This window comes from Melanerpes formicivorus, unplaced genomic scaffold (genome assembly GCF_026170545.1).
Source record: "Melanerpes formicivorus ecotype bairdi unplaced genomic scaffold, bMelFor1.0.p_v2 SCAF_1, whole genome shotgun sequence".
In the NCBI taxonomy this organism is placed as follows: Eukaryota; Metazoa; Chordata; class Aves; order Piciformes; family Picidae; genus Melanerpes; species Melanerpes formicivorus.
In genome coordinates, this window is record NW_027142353.1 from 3531816 (window position 1) to 3549380 (window position 17565).

Below are 17565 nucleotides of genomic sequence, written 5' to 3' on the forward strand. Positions count from 1 at the left end.
GGGACGTTTCCACAGTGTGCACCACAGGCATTGTGTTTTTGTCCTTTAGCTTCTTTAGCCTCACCCTTTCAACTCAATCCAATCCAATCCTCATGCCAACAGGTCAGAGTACACCAGGATGGAATATAGCAAGTTCAGCCTATTGCAAGTTGGCAAGGAGGAACAGCAGACAGGCAAAAGTCTGCACGGGCAGAGCTCTGTCAGGGAGGCTGGCAGTTTCCTCAGGTTCAAGGATGATGCCAGTGCAATTGTTTACTGCATGCAGAGAGACGACCATGCTTATCTGAACCAGCAAATCAGTGTGCAAAACCAAAGGTCGTTACCAGAGCTGCTTCTTGTCACACTTGCAGAGAGCCAGATGTGCCCTGCATGGTGTACAAAATACCATGCATCAACTTTACACTCCAAACACACCATTCAGTGACAAAGGAAATAAAAGGGAGGGATCGATTATATGACAATCGAGCTGTTGTTTGTGCAAGTGGAAGAAATAACTTTTCAGGAACAGACCACAGGTCAGGGCAGTGGACAGTGTGGGCGTTCACTGAAGAAGTCAGACTAAACAGGCAATGATGCATGTTATGCTTATTGCACTGTTGGGAGCAAAAATGCTATTAAACACACACAGGACACTGAGGAAGAACAAACAAGTTATTGTGTGGAAAGCAAAAGTGCTTTGGAAGGGACAGTAGGAGTATCTGAGTTTTAAATTCATCAGCGGTTTGAGAGCTTAAAGATCTGTTCTAGCATGGCTTTGGTCTAGACACACCTCTTGACAAGGCTCACAGATCTCTAAAGCAAATAACTTTACTTGCTGCTTCTCTGCCTGCAACCATGTAGCACTATGCTTTTTAGATAAATACTCATACTGGTTAACAGCAAACGATGGGTGGAAATACAAAGGAAAGGGAAAAATCACATTTAAAAACAAATTTTTACAATACAGGCAAAAAAACAGCTACAAGCCTGACTTGATATCCCCAGCTGTCCCAGACTGGCTCAAACACAAAGGAAGCTTCTTTGCAGAATGGTCACAGGGGAGAAGCCCACAGGCCCCGACATCCCTAGGAGCAATCACAAACACCAACCCTTTTCAGTAAGTTTGAAGCCAGGGTTTCCAGTGTGCCATTGCCCTCCCTGAGTAGCTGTTCCCTTTCTTCATGTGCACACAGCGAACAAACCTCCTCTTGGCTGTGCTGGCACCTCAAGCACATTAACTGTGCCAGCTCCCCTACACACTAGGAAAAGAAGCAGAGACAGACAGACATAAAACTCCATTTTGAAGCACTTAGGGAAGTCAGATTATATAGTAATGCAAAATAATTTTATATCATCCTAGGACATCTTTTTGTTGTTGTTGTTGTTATACTGCTGAGTGCTATTTTATTTGTTCCAGCTTTGCCACAGATGTACAAACACTGTGAAAGGAGAAAGACTGTCTACTCTATATGCTGGCTTTCAAAAAAACCTCAGAAAAGCAAGTAAAATCCATTTCTTAAGTAAACATTCCATTCAAAAAAATCACTATATGTTTATAGAAAAGATTTTTTTTTTAACAAAGGTTTAATTTTAAAAAGTTAATAACTGTGTATTCCAGGAGCTTTGAGTCATCCACAGTAATAATTAGGGGGTTTGTTCCATACAAAATGCTTTATTTAACCTTCATGCCTCCATTCAGATAATTATACAAATGCATACATTTAAAGGTTTAAACTCTATTTCAATTCACAGCTCAATTCATAGGAAAGTTGAATACAGAAAAGCAATGCACCAACAAAATATGTCTGAGACACCATTAAAAACGATAACACTTGTTCATTTAAATCTTTGAGAATAGAGTGGAATAATCACCCTCTGACAGAATTTCATTAGGGGACTCCCTTTACATTATCATAGGGCAAAAATCACCATTTTACAGTAAGGAAAAAAAGCTCTGAGTATATTTACAATACATACACTATACATAAATACAAGAACAACACTTACATAATATTAATAAACTTATAACATAGGTGTTGCCTAAACACTACATAGTATATAAATGCAGAGGAAACTATTGGGAAATTAGATCTTCAGGTGTTTACTTTTAATTTGGAAGAAAGTAATTTTTGCATTTAAAAGCTTTTGAAAAGAAGGCAAAGGAAAGACTTAACAAACTAATATGCTTGCTCGCTAGCACTGGTATTTTTATTCCTTCTATGTGTAGGACCTCTATTGACATTATTATCTCTATGGGGTTACCGATAACGACCCTCCCTTTTGCATCTTATCTAAGAACCAGATTGAGGTGCCATACACGCTAATTCCATTGCTGTGAAGCTTCAGTTCCAAATTAATCACTTTGTAAACTAAGGGATGTTTTTGTATTTTTACACAGGAGGATCAAATGAACACTCATCAGTACATACGAGAATGGCCTGATTAGAAGGAACGATTACTGGCCAAAGGCAAACCCATCCTTAGATTTCACTCAACTACTGCCATAGGGGAATTTGCTTCTTCCATAAGTCACTTGGCCAAGAATATTTTTCATTATTGTTGTTTCTTCCCAAACACAGCTGAAAGAACTTCCCAATTTAATGGTATTTCTGACCCCACATGTTGATAGCATTGTCCAATTCTCCTTCGTTTAAAGTGTATGAATGTGTGTCTGGTACAAATGTGTGTGTCAGCCTGTGTGGGATGAAGGTCTTAAGGCTGATGGTCCATGGAACTTAAGTAATTCATAGCTAGCTCTCTGTATGTTCTATTGCAAGTGCAAATGGGAGATGATTATTTTTTAGGAACAGACAGCAGGTCAAGAGAGCATTCTGTGTAGGTGTTCAGTGGGGAACTTACATTACCAAAGAAGCAATGTAGAGGATGCTAATGGAAGAAATAAACTGTGGGGCTTTTTAAAAATTAAAAATAAAATGCAAATGTATCAGTGAAAAATAGTTTTAAACCAGAATGCTCAAGATGAACTCTGAGTTGTGAATAAGATTAGTTCAGCTATGAAGATTGTGGCTCAAATTGTCTTTCCAAAAAAGATCTTTGCATGTAGAAAGGTAGGAGCAGGAATAAAAGCAGTTTCTGAAGCTGTTTCTGTATTTCACAGCTCATGCTTATGACAATCCATCAAAGCCATTAACTGTGGTCCCCTACCAGATGCTGAACTATTGTTTTTTTAGATGCAGAGGTCACACCATGGAGCAAGGTTTAGCAAATCAATATGTGAACCACCATTCACCTTTTATAACCATCAGCATCTTGGCTTGCTGAAACTAATGGGGAACAGCAGAAGATGCTGCTGCAGGTCATACATATGGACAACAGGACCTCAAACGATTTTTTTGTCTTAATTCACATGCCCAGTTTTTGCTTCTCTGGAGGACTGAACAACTGTTTAATGAATGAGCAGCTTAGTTTATCACATAATTTAAAATCAGTAAGCCTGAGCTGCTATAGAAGTATGCTGGCAAATCAATAAAATCAAGAAAAAACCTCAAATTCTATGTTAGTTTTTCAGAAAAAATGGGGAAAAAAAGCCTGACTTATTTTGGGATGGTGAAGACAAGCTATCTTTTCCGATGCAAGAACTAAAACACAGGGCTGGAGTCAACCAAACTTCCTAACACTGCAAGTTTCTAAGGGCTCCTCCTTGTAGTGTTGCTGCTCCAGAACAAAGAACCAAACCCTCCTCTCCAGAAACGGCTCAGGCACATGGTAAGAAACTAATGTTTCCTTGTCCTTCTGATGACACATTCCCTGGTGCCCTCCTAAAAGCCACACCATGAATTGTGTGATCTGCTTAGTATCCGGAGATGAAGCTCAGGATGACAGAATAAATATATGCGTATTCTGATGGGATTATTCCCACTGGTGGCTAATGCTTAAGTTGTTACTGCACTAGTGCTCTTGTCACAACTACCTGACATGGCATAAATGTCCAGCTTTTACATGCAAGTCCATGTGCCTTTTTCATTTGCACCTGCACTGTATTCAGCCTCTCTGTGCCACACACAATCCTGCCTCAGTGAATAAAGCCCAAGCACCCACCTTCCCACTCCAGCAGCAACTCACCAATGGCAGTGAAAGTCTAGGTAAAATGTGGAATTTTTCAAGTCCAAAACGCAGCTTGGCTCAATTTAGAGAACAGAAAGCAATCTTCCTTGGCAAAGGTATTAGGGCAACCAGTTACATTTTGGTCTCGAATAAATTCATATTTAGAAGCAGAAGAAGCAGGAGGGGTGGCATTACACTGCTATTTTAAGAATCCATTAGCAGCAGTTAATATTTCCTCTTTTACAGAAACCTACCAGATTAAAATAATAATAATTGCAAGAGAAAAAAAATAAGAAGATTGCAAGTCACAGGTGGCCGTTTTCTTGTAAGACCAATAAGTCTACTGATGAAAATCTCTTCACTCCATTTGAAGAGTATTGACTTCTTGTTTGCTGTTCAAATAATCTCCAGACTGACAGTCCCCAATTTTTCACTCATTTGTCCCCAAATGAAAAAAAAAAGTGATACATTTTGTCCATTCCTGAAGTCCACCAGTTCTAAGATGATATTAAATACTATAAGCATTACATGACGAATATAAAGGAGACATAAGGTGTATTCTGTGTTTCCAGAGTTCACTTGCAGAGGATTTTTCAACAGAATCCCTATTCTACCATACATCCCAAAAATACCTCCACTGGGCTTATTGCTGGTTTTTGGATTATTTCACTAGAGAATACCCTGGACACATGGGCACAACAGACACAAATTAGGAAGAAATTCCCTAAAACACAGCTTGACAATGACCTCCATACACACCTACCGAGAATCGATATGGATATAAGTCGTAAACTAAGATTAATTTTCTTCTTACAAGTACACAACAGATGTTATCTGAGAAAAATAACTAAAACCTCTTAACACAGTGTCTCAACATGTGAAAATACAAATGGCACTTTGTGTTTTGTTTCTGTGCTGCATTATTGACCTCGGAGTAAAATTTCATTTTTGCCTTATTGTTAACAGAATCCCGTTAAGTTATTGCTGTGTAAAAGTATAGGAACATCCCATCAGTTCTAATTACAGGCACTTTCAGTTTCTGTTTCATCTCTTAAAATAGATTTCAGGCTATCTTGCTGAAGTGTTATGTGCATTTTAACGTCACAACTGTCCTGCTACAATTTTGTTCACATGTAACTGCACCTAGAAGACTAAACTCCCCTGGAATCAGCACAGAGCAGCTGCCTTTCAGCCCTGCAACCTTTATTCAAGATGCATTGCATTCAGGGAAATACAAGAAATAAAATCAAATGAGAGTTTGCCGTCACTGTATCTGCAGTTCACTCTAAAATGCCAGGAGGGAAAAAAACCCGCACAACCCCCACAAAACCTTTCATATGGTTCTCATTGTGATTGTTTTTTTGTTGCTTTGGGTTTTTTTTCCCCTTTATACAAAGACATTCTGAGGGTTGACTTAGTCGACTTTGCTATATCGCACGCCATCTGCAAAACAGCAAAGAAGTGGCCGCTCCATTTTGCAGAGAAAACATGCTCTGACAAGAGAGAACAATTTGCTTATGTTTTGTGTTTAAGCTTTGCAAGGCATTATCTTACCATTTTTTTTCTGATGAAAGCTAAAGGATTTTTAAAAATGTACTTCATTTAACCTATTTACACCCCATGTAAAACTGTTGAGTTTGAAAATACTTCTCCACTATCACATATATTACAGAATATTTAAACTGTTACAAGTGTAGTAAAATACTTTCAAAGTATTTTGATTTCTAAAGATGCAGTATCCTTATAGCTACATTTTTGTACTAAAACCTGATTTACTGTGAAAATTCATCAGAATGGAAGCCTTTTCAAGGTACCAAAGAGCGTGACTTCATAAGCATACATTACACAGCAACTGTTATGCTATAGCAGAACTGTGAAAATATAACAATCTTCACATTTCTTGGTGCGCTTCTCCAGATATAAATCACAGGCAAAAGCATAATACAGTAACATCAGCTGGTTTAAGAAGGTAGCAATTTCTTTTACAGAGTTTCTTTCCAATTCTTCCTTTTCAGATTTTTCTTAGTTTTTTTTTAAATGAACCTTTTTTGTTACCTGCACATGGATGGAGGCACATGGGAGTGTTGGGATATATATGGATGAGTGTGTGGATGAGCAGGAGGGAGCAGGGTGGATTTACTGAATGATCTTAAGACTTTTCTGCTGTGGAAGATGCAGTTTTGCACACTGACCTTTCCTAACCAAAGTTCTAACTGAAAAAAAAAATGAGCGGGATATTAATAGTGACATTTACTCCAATTTTGATGTCCCCACCTTCAATAAAGGAGAAAGAGATTTTTTCCATTAAACAGCATTTATTATCAGAAGATAATTTTATAAATGGCAGCTAGAATACATTTTCAATGTGGCTAATGGAAAATGAGACTCATGACCACTGTTATTCCCACTATTAAAGGGGAGAAAGGTTGCCCGGCAATTTGTCCATGCTCTGCACTGTGATTTTTACCCCAGATATCAACATCACTGATGTAATTTTCAACACTGTTAATGCTGTTATACATTACTCCACCAAATAATCATATATACAAGTCAGCCTAAATCTATTTAATTAATTGTGTAAGCATGATAGAGAATAAGGAATACTGCATCTTCATCTCCAGGTATAAACTGCTGTTGCAATGAGCCAGTTTTACAGTGCTGAATAAAACAGGTGCTCAAAAAATAATGACCATTTGAAATTTAAAAAGTTCTGTATCAAAGCTGCTTGCTCATTGCATTTTCCTATAATGCTGGCTACTGGGATTTCCTGACAAATCTATTGGATCCTTTTGAAAACATATGAAATCTGACACTCTGTGGCACAGTTTCCCTTGTAAGCTATAACAGGCACAGTGGAATTACCCATCCTTTACTCACATTTAAAAGCATAAATCTCTGTCTTTCTGAAAGAATGGGACACTGTGTATTTGTCTCTCCCAACTGCTTAATCGAGACAGACTTGCTGTGCTGTGGCAAGATGAGACCTGGTATTTCTGCATGCTACATATGATGTAAGCCTTTGCTGTGATTATGAAATGCCATAGATCTGTGGTGGGTTACTGGGATTTTCAGTGAAACTATCCTGGAGCAATCACCCTTGGTCTTTGCACAAACACGGAAGTTTGCTGGGTCTGAACTGCATCCACTGAGGGAAGGACACCCTTAAAACCTGGGGCACATATGCTCCACATCCAGACACCCCTCTCTCACAGTGTAACATCTTAAAATTCTTCTGAAGGAAAAAAAAGAAATCCAAGAGAAAACAACCTTGTAGAGTATGTGGAGTCAAAGCCTGTGTGTGCTGGTATAAATAAGAAACTTGCCAAGAACTGGGTATTTGAAACCCAGCGGTGGACTACTGCTGGTTGTGCAAGTGCTCTAGGAGTAATAGCAGCACAAAAAAGCCCTTATATGTGTCCTGGAAAAGTTGAGGATATACTTCCTGCTTGTGAAATAAGAAAAATTAGTGTACGCTCCTTCACCTTTGGCTTCACTCCTTTACCGCTGACATGCTCTGTGCCTACATACCTCGGTGTGAGTGCTGCTTTAACTCTGTACTGCTTTGGGGTTCCTTGAATGAAAGCAAACCCTCTTTCTGTTGCAGTATTTCCTAGGCATAAATAATGGGCAACCAGCTGGACACAAGGGACTCACACAGACCAACCTTTGCCTTGGGAGATGAGTCCCCAGACATATACTCCTTCTTGAGGCAGATGAGAGCTGAATACTGAAACTTAAGGCCTCTCAATTTCTCTCAGAGGAGTCTTTCTCTCTTTACTGACTGCAGGGGGAGCCTAAAGAAGACATTGGGTTCTCCCAGTTATACTGTGCCTTTGTGAATAACATCAGAAATGACCTCTCTCACTGTTCCTCTTGTATGCTAACAGGGTGGCCCTAAGAATTTCTGGTCAAACCAACTTAATTTTCTATGGGGGGGAGGGGGTGAAAAAAATCACACAGTCTGAAAGGAATTCTGTATGCAGCTGATTCTTGAACTGAATTACTGTAACTCAGTAATCAGTCAGTAGAAAGTTTTTGGGCAGGAAAATAATTTTATCAATTGACCAGACTTCTTTCCCTAAATGCTGAGTATGACAGATCCATTTAAGAGGATGATATTGAAGTACATAAAAAACAGACCTCAGAGGTAATCCATGAGCCATCTCATGCACCACATTGACAACCAATTTTTAAACTAACAGCAGTTAACACTGTGGACGAATAGCCAGGTCTGCTGCCCCTCAATGCCTCATGGCCTATCCAGGAGCCGGATCCACAGCAGCCTTCTCACGTACTGCATGGACGCTCAACACCTCTGCTTCATTCCTGATTTGGTGCCAGATACCAAAATATTGCCAACTTTAGTGGAAGTCGATTAGCAATGCAGTCAATGGGAACTGATAGAGGCATTTTTATCACAATACCTGCAAATAATTTGTTCTGGTTTTTTTCCTGACCACCTGGCAGAGGGGAACCTGAGCTCTGACAGTACTGAAGTTCTCTCGGAGAGTTGATAATCTAACTGGTACTGGGGCACACTGAATGTATTTAAAGACAAACTCTAGGGCCTGTGAAAGCAGTCATAAAATATCACCCCAGTCATATTAATCCTCAATTAACTGTAATTGTTTTCAGTATCTGTATGGGTGTACTGGTATTTCTTAAAAGATTACTTCATTTCAGAATTCTCCCAACATTACCACAGTTACTTCAGGATCAGAAATTAATTCAGACTGCTCAAACATTCAAAAATCGACAAGTGACATCACAAGTTTAATCTGTGCAATTCCTGGAACCAAATATTCATAATTAAATACATTGCAAAAGACTTTCATGTATACATCTTTCACCTCTAAGCTAATAAAAATCTCAACACTTAAAAAAATCTTGCCAAGCCTCCTATTTGTCAAATCTAGCTGAATGGACAGATCCTTGTGAGGAAAGAGAACAGAAATACACTATTCCTTTGCATGAACAACTGATGACTAAGAGTTTCTCTCTTTCCTACATAATTCAATTAATACAAATTGGTTCACAATTATAGGGCTGTATGGGAATGATCAAGAATTTCCTTTTATTTAATCTGAAAAGGCTTGGATTGAAAATCCCAGCAGAGGCAGCCACTGGTACCCATATAAAGGGCCATTTATATCATACTAGACAGCTGGCAAAATCTTGTTATTCCCTAATTCCCTGGGAGAAACCTAATGTCTTGCAGAGCACCACTACAGAAACATTTCTCCTTTCTACTTACGGTTCATCCACTGACTCCTCAACAATCAGCTCTTTCCTTTATCATTCTTGCTTTCCAGACACAAGTATTATGTTAAAGGAAATGAAACTATTTAATTGTGGTACCTAGCAGGTCAGTGAAACCATCAGAAAGATTAACTCAAATGATCTTATGTGCTATTTCTGCATACCTCCCCCCACCTCCACCCGCTCTGTTGGCGTGGAGTAAATTATTGTCTTGAGAGCCATTTTATTCATTATTGCTTTTTCCTCTGCAAGAGATGCAGCTGTTTCTTTTCTGTTTTCTTTTGTTGGTACATTCAATTCTATTTCATGAATGGCTACACCACTAATCTTGGTACCAGTGAGTGTAAGATCTATTTCTTCATGTTCAAATAATGGTCAAGGGGAAGTGGATTAGCTGCATGAAAGAAAACTGCATGTTGAGAATGGGGTAGTAGATTTTAGATGAGCTCTTTCTATATGAATCAGGAAACAGTTCTGAATAAGCCCATGGTAAAATACAGATACTTAATACTGTACTTTCAGCAGAGATGCTGCTAACCCTTGTTTATTTTACAGACTTCAACAATAAAAGAAAGGAAACAAAAAAAAAAAGGAAAAGAAAAAGAAAAGATACAAGGTTAAATGGCTGGTGTCCTCTAGGGCATAATGACAAATTGTGGTACAATATTAAAATGCCACCATTGTTAATGCAAAAGTCTGCTCAAGTGACCCTTCAACTCCTCAGTGGGACCCCTCCAGCAGAATCTTCTTGCCTACTCACATGCAGCTTGTCTGCAGCACAGCTTGGTCATGATGCTGACACCGGCCAGATGGTATTCAAAAAAGGGGAAAAGGTGGGACAATAAAGGTCTAGAGGTCTTGCTTTCATCATCATTGTTGGTTTGTGGTATCTAATCCTCCAATCAGCAGTGATTTTTCAGGAACAAAATGTCCGACAGCTGAGAAAACATACAAGCTATAAACATTTTTTTGTCAAAGGATGCAGCATGTAAAATAATGCCCATGTCCTGTAGCATTTCGGCTGCTATTTCCCAGGTGATTGCGATGACACTTTCAGGGGGTAGCCATGCTAAGGGGCAGACGGGGTTAACTTCAGATGGTGAGGAGAAGAGTGGCACTTCTTTTCCTGCTTTTTTAACTTTTCCATTTCTTTTTTCAAATTTCTGTCATTTCTGTTTGTTTGTTTCATTACGGACATCAAGGAAAGCCCTGCCTGTTAACACTGTAGAGGGGGATTCAGCCCTGCTGAATTCACTCCAGATAGTTAAGAGACCCAGCTCTTAAACTCAGCTGGAACAGGTAGCGTTTCTCAAACCAGCATGTGCCTGCGGCGGTGGAGCGCCAAGTGATCTGAGCGGGAAAAGCTGCGGTCACAGTCTGCACACTTGAATGGCTTCACTCCCGTGTGCTTGCGGTAATGCCTCGTCAGTTCGTCGGAGCGAGCAAACTTCCAGGTGCAGCCTTCCCAGGTACATTTGTAGGGTTTTTCTCCTGAGAGAGACAAAAGAAAGAGGAAAGGGGGCAAAAAAAAAAAAACAGGTGGTGATTTTCCCCTTGTTGCTCTTAATCCCTGCAACCCCTTCTGCACGCTTCCTGTGAACACCCACTGCCTAGGGGTTGTTTTAGGCCAAATTACACAATTACCAGGTACTGAATCTGATGAATATAAGGAAAGGGCCTTGAGATTTACCATTCCTGCAGCACTCACACAACTAAGAGAATCAGCAGGATTAAGGCAACAATATAGATCCTACCTCGCAGGGGTGATGCGAGGATTAAAATCAGGACAAAGGGCTGTGTAATTATTCTCACTATTACCATACAAGTTTGCTACTCTTGTCTTACCAGGCTATGCTTTCTTCAGAAATGGATGGATTACCTGATATTTCAGCAACTTATCACAGGCTGCCATAGCTTTCCAATTATTTAATGAAGTTTATGAAGGTTTCTAATTATTTGCATAAACAGCACTGCAGGACACTTCTTGGCAAGTGGGTAAAAAATGAACTACGATTTCCCAGTTAAACATAAACATTCAATCTGTGGAGCGTCCTCTTTATTTATTGCACTTACTTTCAGTAAAAATTAATTTTGCATGTAAGACATTACCAGGAGTGGTGTTCAATTTTTAAACAAATTCAGCTTTGGGACTTGTGCTACATGGTTGATAAATACACATTTACTTCAATGAGATCAGTCTTGGGCTATGTGAGATATTTGCCATGTTTGTAGGCTATCACATTTCTATCACCATCCCTCAATGTCTACATGTTATATGGTCTTGGCAGTTACCTTGATTCCAGAGTCAAGCATGCACCAGAACTCAGGACAGGAAACTCTGTGAGGTGATTTTTCACCTCCCCTTCTGCAACCAGCTAATAACAACCAGGACAGCCAAAGAGCTGCAACAACCATTTCCTTCATCAGACACAATCGTTCCTCAGTTATTTATTATCTCTTGTGAATCATGAGCAGTTTGCAAGAAACTATTTCAATTACATGAACCAGTGATGCAACACTTGCTTTGTCGTAGGCAGCACCTCCCTCCATGTGTCTCTTCAAAAGTCATTAAATGCGTTGCTGAGAGCCCTTGGTTTCAAAAGAAAATTCCTGAGTAAGAGTATCATCACAAAGTTCAAACAGCCCAGAAAAGTCCATCTGAAATGGCCACAGGTACCCTGTAAGGAAGCTGGAAGCTATACCCACATGCCGGCAGGGCCGTCAGCAACATTTGAGCCCCTTGGGGTTGGTACCTTCTGTGAACCACCTGGGCTGTGCTGCAGTTTTGATGTCAGATGCGGGTGAGAAACAGTTGCTGTGAGGAGAACCCAACAATCCAGACTCTCAACTGACCACAGCCTATAGCTGCACCATCAGCATCTTAGCCTAGATAATTTTACAGTCCTCACCAAAGCACCAAATAGTGCTCGTTGCCCTGAGTCCCCTGCATGGATGCAGCATTAGGCACCTGGAATCTGGTAGCTGCTAGAGTCTGGATGGGCACAAGCTACATGGCAGATAGAGGGTTGCACACTCTTGCCAGTGACACTGTGCTGCAAAATGTGCTCAGACTCACCACTGATTTGTCTTAGATACATATCCTTGCCACAAACAGTTGATGTGGAGTACCAATCAAATATAGCAGTACGCCAGTCCAACTTCTTAGGCCTACCCTAATGGTCTCATCACACTACATCAACAGTTTCTAAATGGAGAGCTTGCCTCGTCCATCCGCAACATACTTCTAAACTCTCATTTTGTTTAGACTCTGGATACTGCCACAGCTGATTTCTTCGATCACAGAGACTTTCAGGACAAAGTGTGGGGCTATTTCTTAAGCTTTGGATTCTTATTTAAAAGCATCTGAAATCTAAGTCTCTCCAACCATGAGATCCTTCCCTTGCCATAGCCTCTTCAGCACAGAACATGTCAGATCTTTCCTTTGGTAGAACACAAATGGTGAACCTGATGCAGGAAGGGAGAGCTGGTGAATGACGAATACCAAAAATAGTGTGCTGATCCCTTAAAACACCTTCCCTTTGAGTAAGAAATGAAAGCCAGCTGATGGAAGGACATAAGTGTAGATCACTTGGCTGGAATTCTCAGGTGTTGCTTCCTTGCTCTTCAAGGAGCCCTGATAACCCAGCCCCTACCGAGTTATGTGAAAGAGACAGGACTAACCACATTCCTCTCAAGCCATTTACACCACTGAAGGAATATCACTCTTAGGAGCTCAACCTAAGAAGACCTTTCATTATTTTCAATTGAACACACACGTACAGCAAAAGGAGGCAAAAATACAGGCTAAGCAGCATTGCTCTGAAGATGTTGACTCACATGCACCTTAAAAAAAGGAAAACTGTGATATGATTTTTCATTAGGATTAAACAAAAACATTTTATACAAACCTCATTTTAGTGAAAGAAAAATACTAGTATTTTTCTATTTAACACCTCCATTATCTGTGGATGGACAGGTGCTTAAAAAATAGCTGTTATTCATAAGCAATACTATACTAACTCCTAACCTTTTGTTTGGTAACATCCAAGGCACACAGACTAACTACTGAATTTGTTAAAAACAGATGACCCAGAAGTTGAAAGGATGGAGAAACAACCAGCAGGAGCAGAATTCCTAGGGGCTAGGAAGCTGGTGTTGGGTATCACACCCCAGCTTTGGCTGATGAGTTTGAGCACTCAATAGTAAAATTTTCCAGTACAATCAACAGAGAGAAGCAGAACCTCAGCAGTGTAGCCTAAAAAGTAGTGAGTGAGGAGGGGGACAAAACGTGTTTGTTATCTGGAAGAAACCAGCCCAAGCACTCACATACATCTATCTATCTATCTATCTATCTATCTGTCTGTCTGTCTGTCTGTCTGTCTGTCTATCTATCTCTCTCTCTCTCTCTCTCTCTCTCTTTCTCCATTTCAAGACTGGATTGTAGTGAAGTTGAAGTCAAATACTCAACCATTTTGGCTCAGTCACTTCTGCCTCTGTGTGATCTCTTGAGCTTAAGTGTTTAATAAATTCTTGGGTTCAAAGTGTGGGCACATTTCTGCTCCTTCAATGGCTTGGCAGCCACTGGAGCAAGGGTGCAGAGTTACTGTCACGCACCCAGATACTCAAATTCTCTTTCATCTCTAAGGAGAGAAAGCAGGTGGTGAGTCTTGCTCAGAGTAGTGGAAATATCGGTGTGAAAGAGCAAACAAAACAGCACAGAGTTTTTGGAAAATAGTAGTAAAGAGAGCTGCAGAAAGAGACAAAAAACCTGCAGTAATTAACACAAGGAGAAAAAGAAAACTGGAAAACCCTGTTAGTTAGTTCAGTCTTCAGAATCTCTAAAGTTTTAGACTTAAAGAAGCTACACAATTAAAAATAAATGCCTGAAGCTGTGAACGTTTTCACAGGAGCTGATCCTCTACTTTTGAACTCGCCTTTGAAATCTCTGTTGTTTTGACCCTGAACCCGACCAAAAAAACTCCCAAAGCACAGATAAATTGTGTTCTGATGCTATTCTGTTGCTTTGTCTTGCAATACATGGGTAGCAAATGGTATGCCACAAGAAGCATGATGAAGTGAGACTCTGGAGCATGAAGAAGTTCTAGACAGTTCCCTGTAGAGCGAAAAAGTATTTTCTATTGTCTGGGGAAGTTAATTACGAAGTTTTAAAGGTATGACTCAATGGCCCAAATGAAACTAGTCATTTTTTTAATCTTCTGTTAACAAAACATCTATTTCTAAGAGCCCTCCAAAACTTTGCCTTTTGTAGTCCAGATGCCACAATCCAAATTAGTTTAATTACTTTTACCATATTATTTTTCCTACCTTACCATGACTCCTCTCACGTAAGCACTTAAGAACACAGCTCAACAGTTACTCATTAAATCTCCCTGAAGTCAAGCAAATAATGAATCAATAATGCTGAATAATGACCACTGTTCAACTAGTTCTTCCAAAATTTTCCACCTTCCTCACTGCCCAACATCTGTCCCCCCATGTTCTTATTAATGTACTTTAACATCTGGAAGATCATTCACCTAAGGAAATAAATATTTCTCAAACTTCTGCTTTACAACCCAAAGACATTTACATATTTCTTAAAAAACCCCAAACCTGTGCAGGTACCAGCAGGAGACCATGCCATGTAACAGATGAAGGGTCCACAGTCTCAGAATTTCCCATGCAGTACGTTCCTAGGCAGTTACTCTTTACCCATCAGCTAGCTAGTATCATGGTATTTGATGCCAAATACTTCAAAGATGAGTACCACAAAACCACCACGCAAATAGTTATGGCTTATTCTGCCAGTGGGGAAACTGCTCTGGAGCTCCAGGCAACAGAGCTGGGCTTATGTTCCCTGGGCAAGGAACTTTATTTACTGCAATTGCAGATACCCTGTGTACTCCCTGTGTACTCGCAGTTCCTTTTATTTGTGTATTATTTAAGCTTCATCTATTCATCAGTTTAGCAGGCTCTTAGCAACCATGCCATTAAGTAATGATGAGGTAACGCCGTCTACTACCAGGACAAAATACAGCTCTGTGATCAAGTTCTAAACTGATTTTGTTCTCTGGCCTAAACTCACCTCTCCCTCTGGTATTACAGGAGAGTTCCCTCTCCCTTCTTATCTGTGTCCTCTTCAGACATTCCCATCTACCTAATTTTTATGCATATGGAATTCTCACTGTGACTTTAAGTCACCACCACTTCTCTGTAGCCCCTTGCTGCAATGATATTTAGCATTTTGAAACACTGGTAACATTTTCATTCCAAGTAATAGTCAGCTAGGGACTGTTCAGGGGCACAGGCTCAGCCACCTACTCAGAATTTTCTGTATTTAATCTTTCATCATTTTGTGAAAGTGGCACATGCTGGAATTCCACTTTTGAGAAGGACAAGCCTATAAAAGCACTTGGAGATGAAACTTGGTTTAGAGGTTTGTGTAGTGTTTCCAGAATGTGAGGGAGGGAATGTGAAGCAGATGCTGTCCCTCACTCTGTTCACAAAATACAACAGGTCTGAGCCAAACCTGCACAATTTAATAAGTGGCACCTGCCCAGCCCTGCTGTCTACAGCCACATCTTTATACACTCTGCCCCTACTGCCAGTACTCTTGGTGGAGTATTCCCCATGTAAAACCAGAATGAGGACCTAGAGATTTAGCCCATAACAAGTAGAAAGAAAATAAACAATCCAGCAAGCATGGTCCTGCCTAATGTTTGATGGAGGTGTTCAAAAAAGGATTGGACGTGGCACTTGAAGCCATGGTTTAGTTAGTCATGAGGTGTTGGGTGATAGGCTGGACTTGATCTCTGAGGTCTTTTCCAACCTTATTGATACTATGATTCTACTATGATTCTATGATGTTAATTTTTCTAGTCGAGGTCAACAGATCTTCAGCTTTCCAGGGCTGAAGGCATCTGGTGAATCCATATATATATGTATGTATATCCATATATATATATATATGTATATATATATGGAGTACTATCTAAGCCAGCTGGTGTTGGCTCCCATGTAAACACCACAATTGTTCTGAAACATATAGAACAGTCCCTCTGCATCCATACTAATGGGACTCAGCAAGGGGAAATCATAAACTGAAAAGCACCGATGATGGTAAACTAGGCTTTGCTTTTCTACTAAAAATAAGCAAGTTCAGGCAGAAAAAATCTTTCTACAGCAAAAACACTATCTGATAATGGGCATCCTCAGGCACTCCCAGAGGAAGAGGGCAGCTTAGCTTTTAGATGCAGGGGAAAGGAAAAAGAACACAACTCTTACTTTTTGTGTGATATTTTTACTAGTATAATTTTTTAATGCAAATACATCAGAGCACTTATGAAGCACTTTCCAACTTCAAAGTGCCTTATAAAGCGCTTTAGAAAAAAAAAAAAAGAAAAGAGTAATCCTTCATAAAAGTCTGTCTTTGTAACAGCACTGTGTAACAATTATCGTGTCCATCCTGCAGGTAGCAAAACCAACACAGCGAGGATCAGCAACTTTCCCAAAACTGCGGAGAAACAGTCCCATGGAAAAAGTCACAGAGCGATGCTATGACTCACATCCTAGGAACACCTTACTTTCTGTAATGAAACTGCTGGATCTCGGTTTCATCCCTTTAAAAATCTGAAATATTTCCAATCAGTTTGATGCAAAAAAATCCAATTCTATGATTTAGATCTCTGCTTCCAAGTTACCAATGCACGGCATCTCTTTGGTGAACGTGGTGAGTCTGACTTTCGTGTTTCAGAATTGGCAAAATATGCAAATAAAGTATCTGTCTGGGAAGAGATTAAAGTTTCGTATCAATTGAGCAAGCCTGGGAAAACAATTTCTATGAGTAAAACAGGAACATACTGTGCTGCTTGTGACACGTCTTGAAATTCAGGTTTTTTTATTCCTTGTTCTCAGTCTGACTTAGGCAAAGCACAGGAACACGTTTTCTTCATGTGAAAATGAGGAACAAAACAATTTCTTCAGTGACAATCTCTACTCTAAAATAACCTCCCAAAGAAAGAAAGCAAAAAAAGCTCTAAGGGATAAGCTTTGTCCCACACAGTTTTGCACAACTGACCATTTGTTGTTTGCGCTGTGGTAGAAGGCAGGCTGAAGTAGAGACTGCAACCCTGGTGTGCTGGGCTGTCTGCAGAAACAGAGCACTAAAACCTCCTCTTCTTATCATTAAAGTAAATGAGTTACAAATGGAATTCAACTTCCCAAATGAAGAGACGCTGATTTTTATTGCCATAAAAAGCAGAA

At 39.9% G+C, this 17565-nt stretch overlaps 1 protein-coding gene across 6 annotated transcripts in view; it reads right to left on the bottom strand.

The window, feature by feature from the left end:
* Positions 1–1631: 1631 nt before the first annotated feature.
* The window catches only part of KLF12 (KLF transcription factor 12), a 311165-nt gene continuing 295231 nt past the window's right edge, over positions 1632–17565 (bottom strand). For all 6 annotated transcript variants that reach the window (XM_068153456.1, XM_068153394.1, XM_068153217.1 and 3 more), the window contains one exon: positions 1632–10794. In XM_068153456.1, coding sequence (XP_068009557.1) covers positions 10613–10794 — 182 coding nt within the window. In that variant the 3' untranslated portion in view covers positions 1632–10612. The remainder of the gene's footprint in view (positions 10795–17565) is intronic.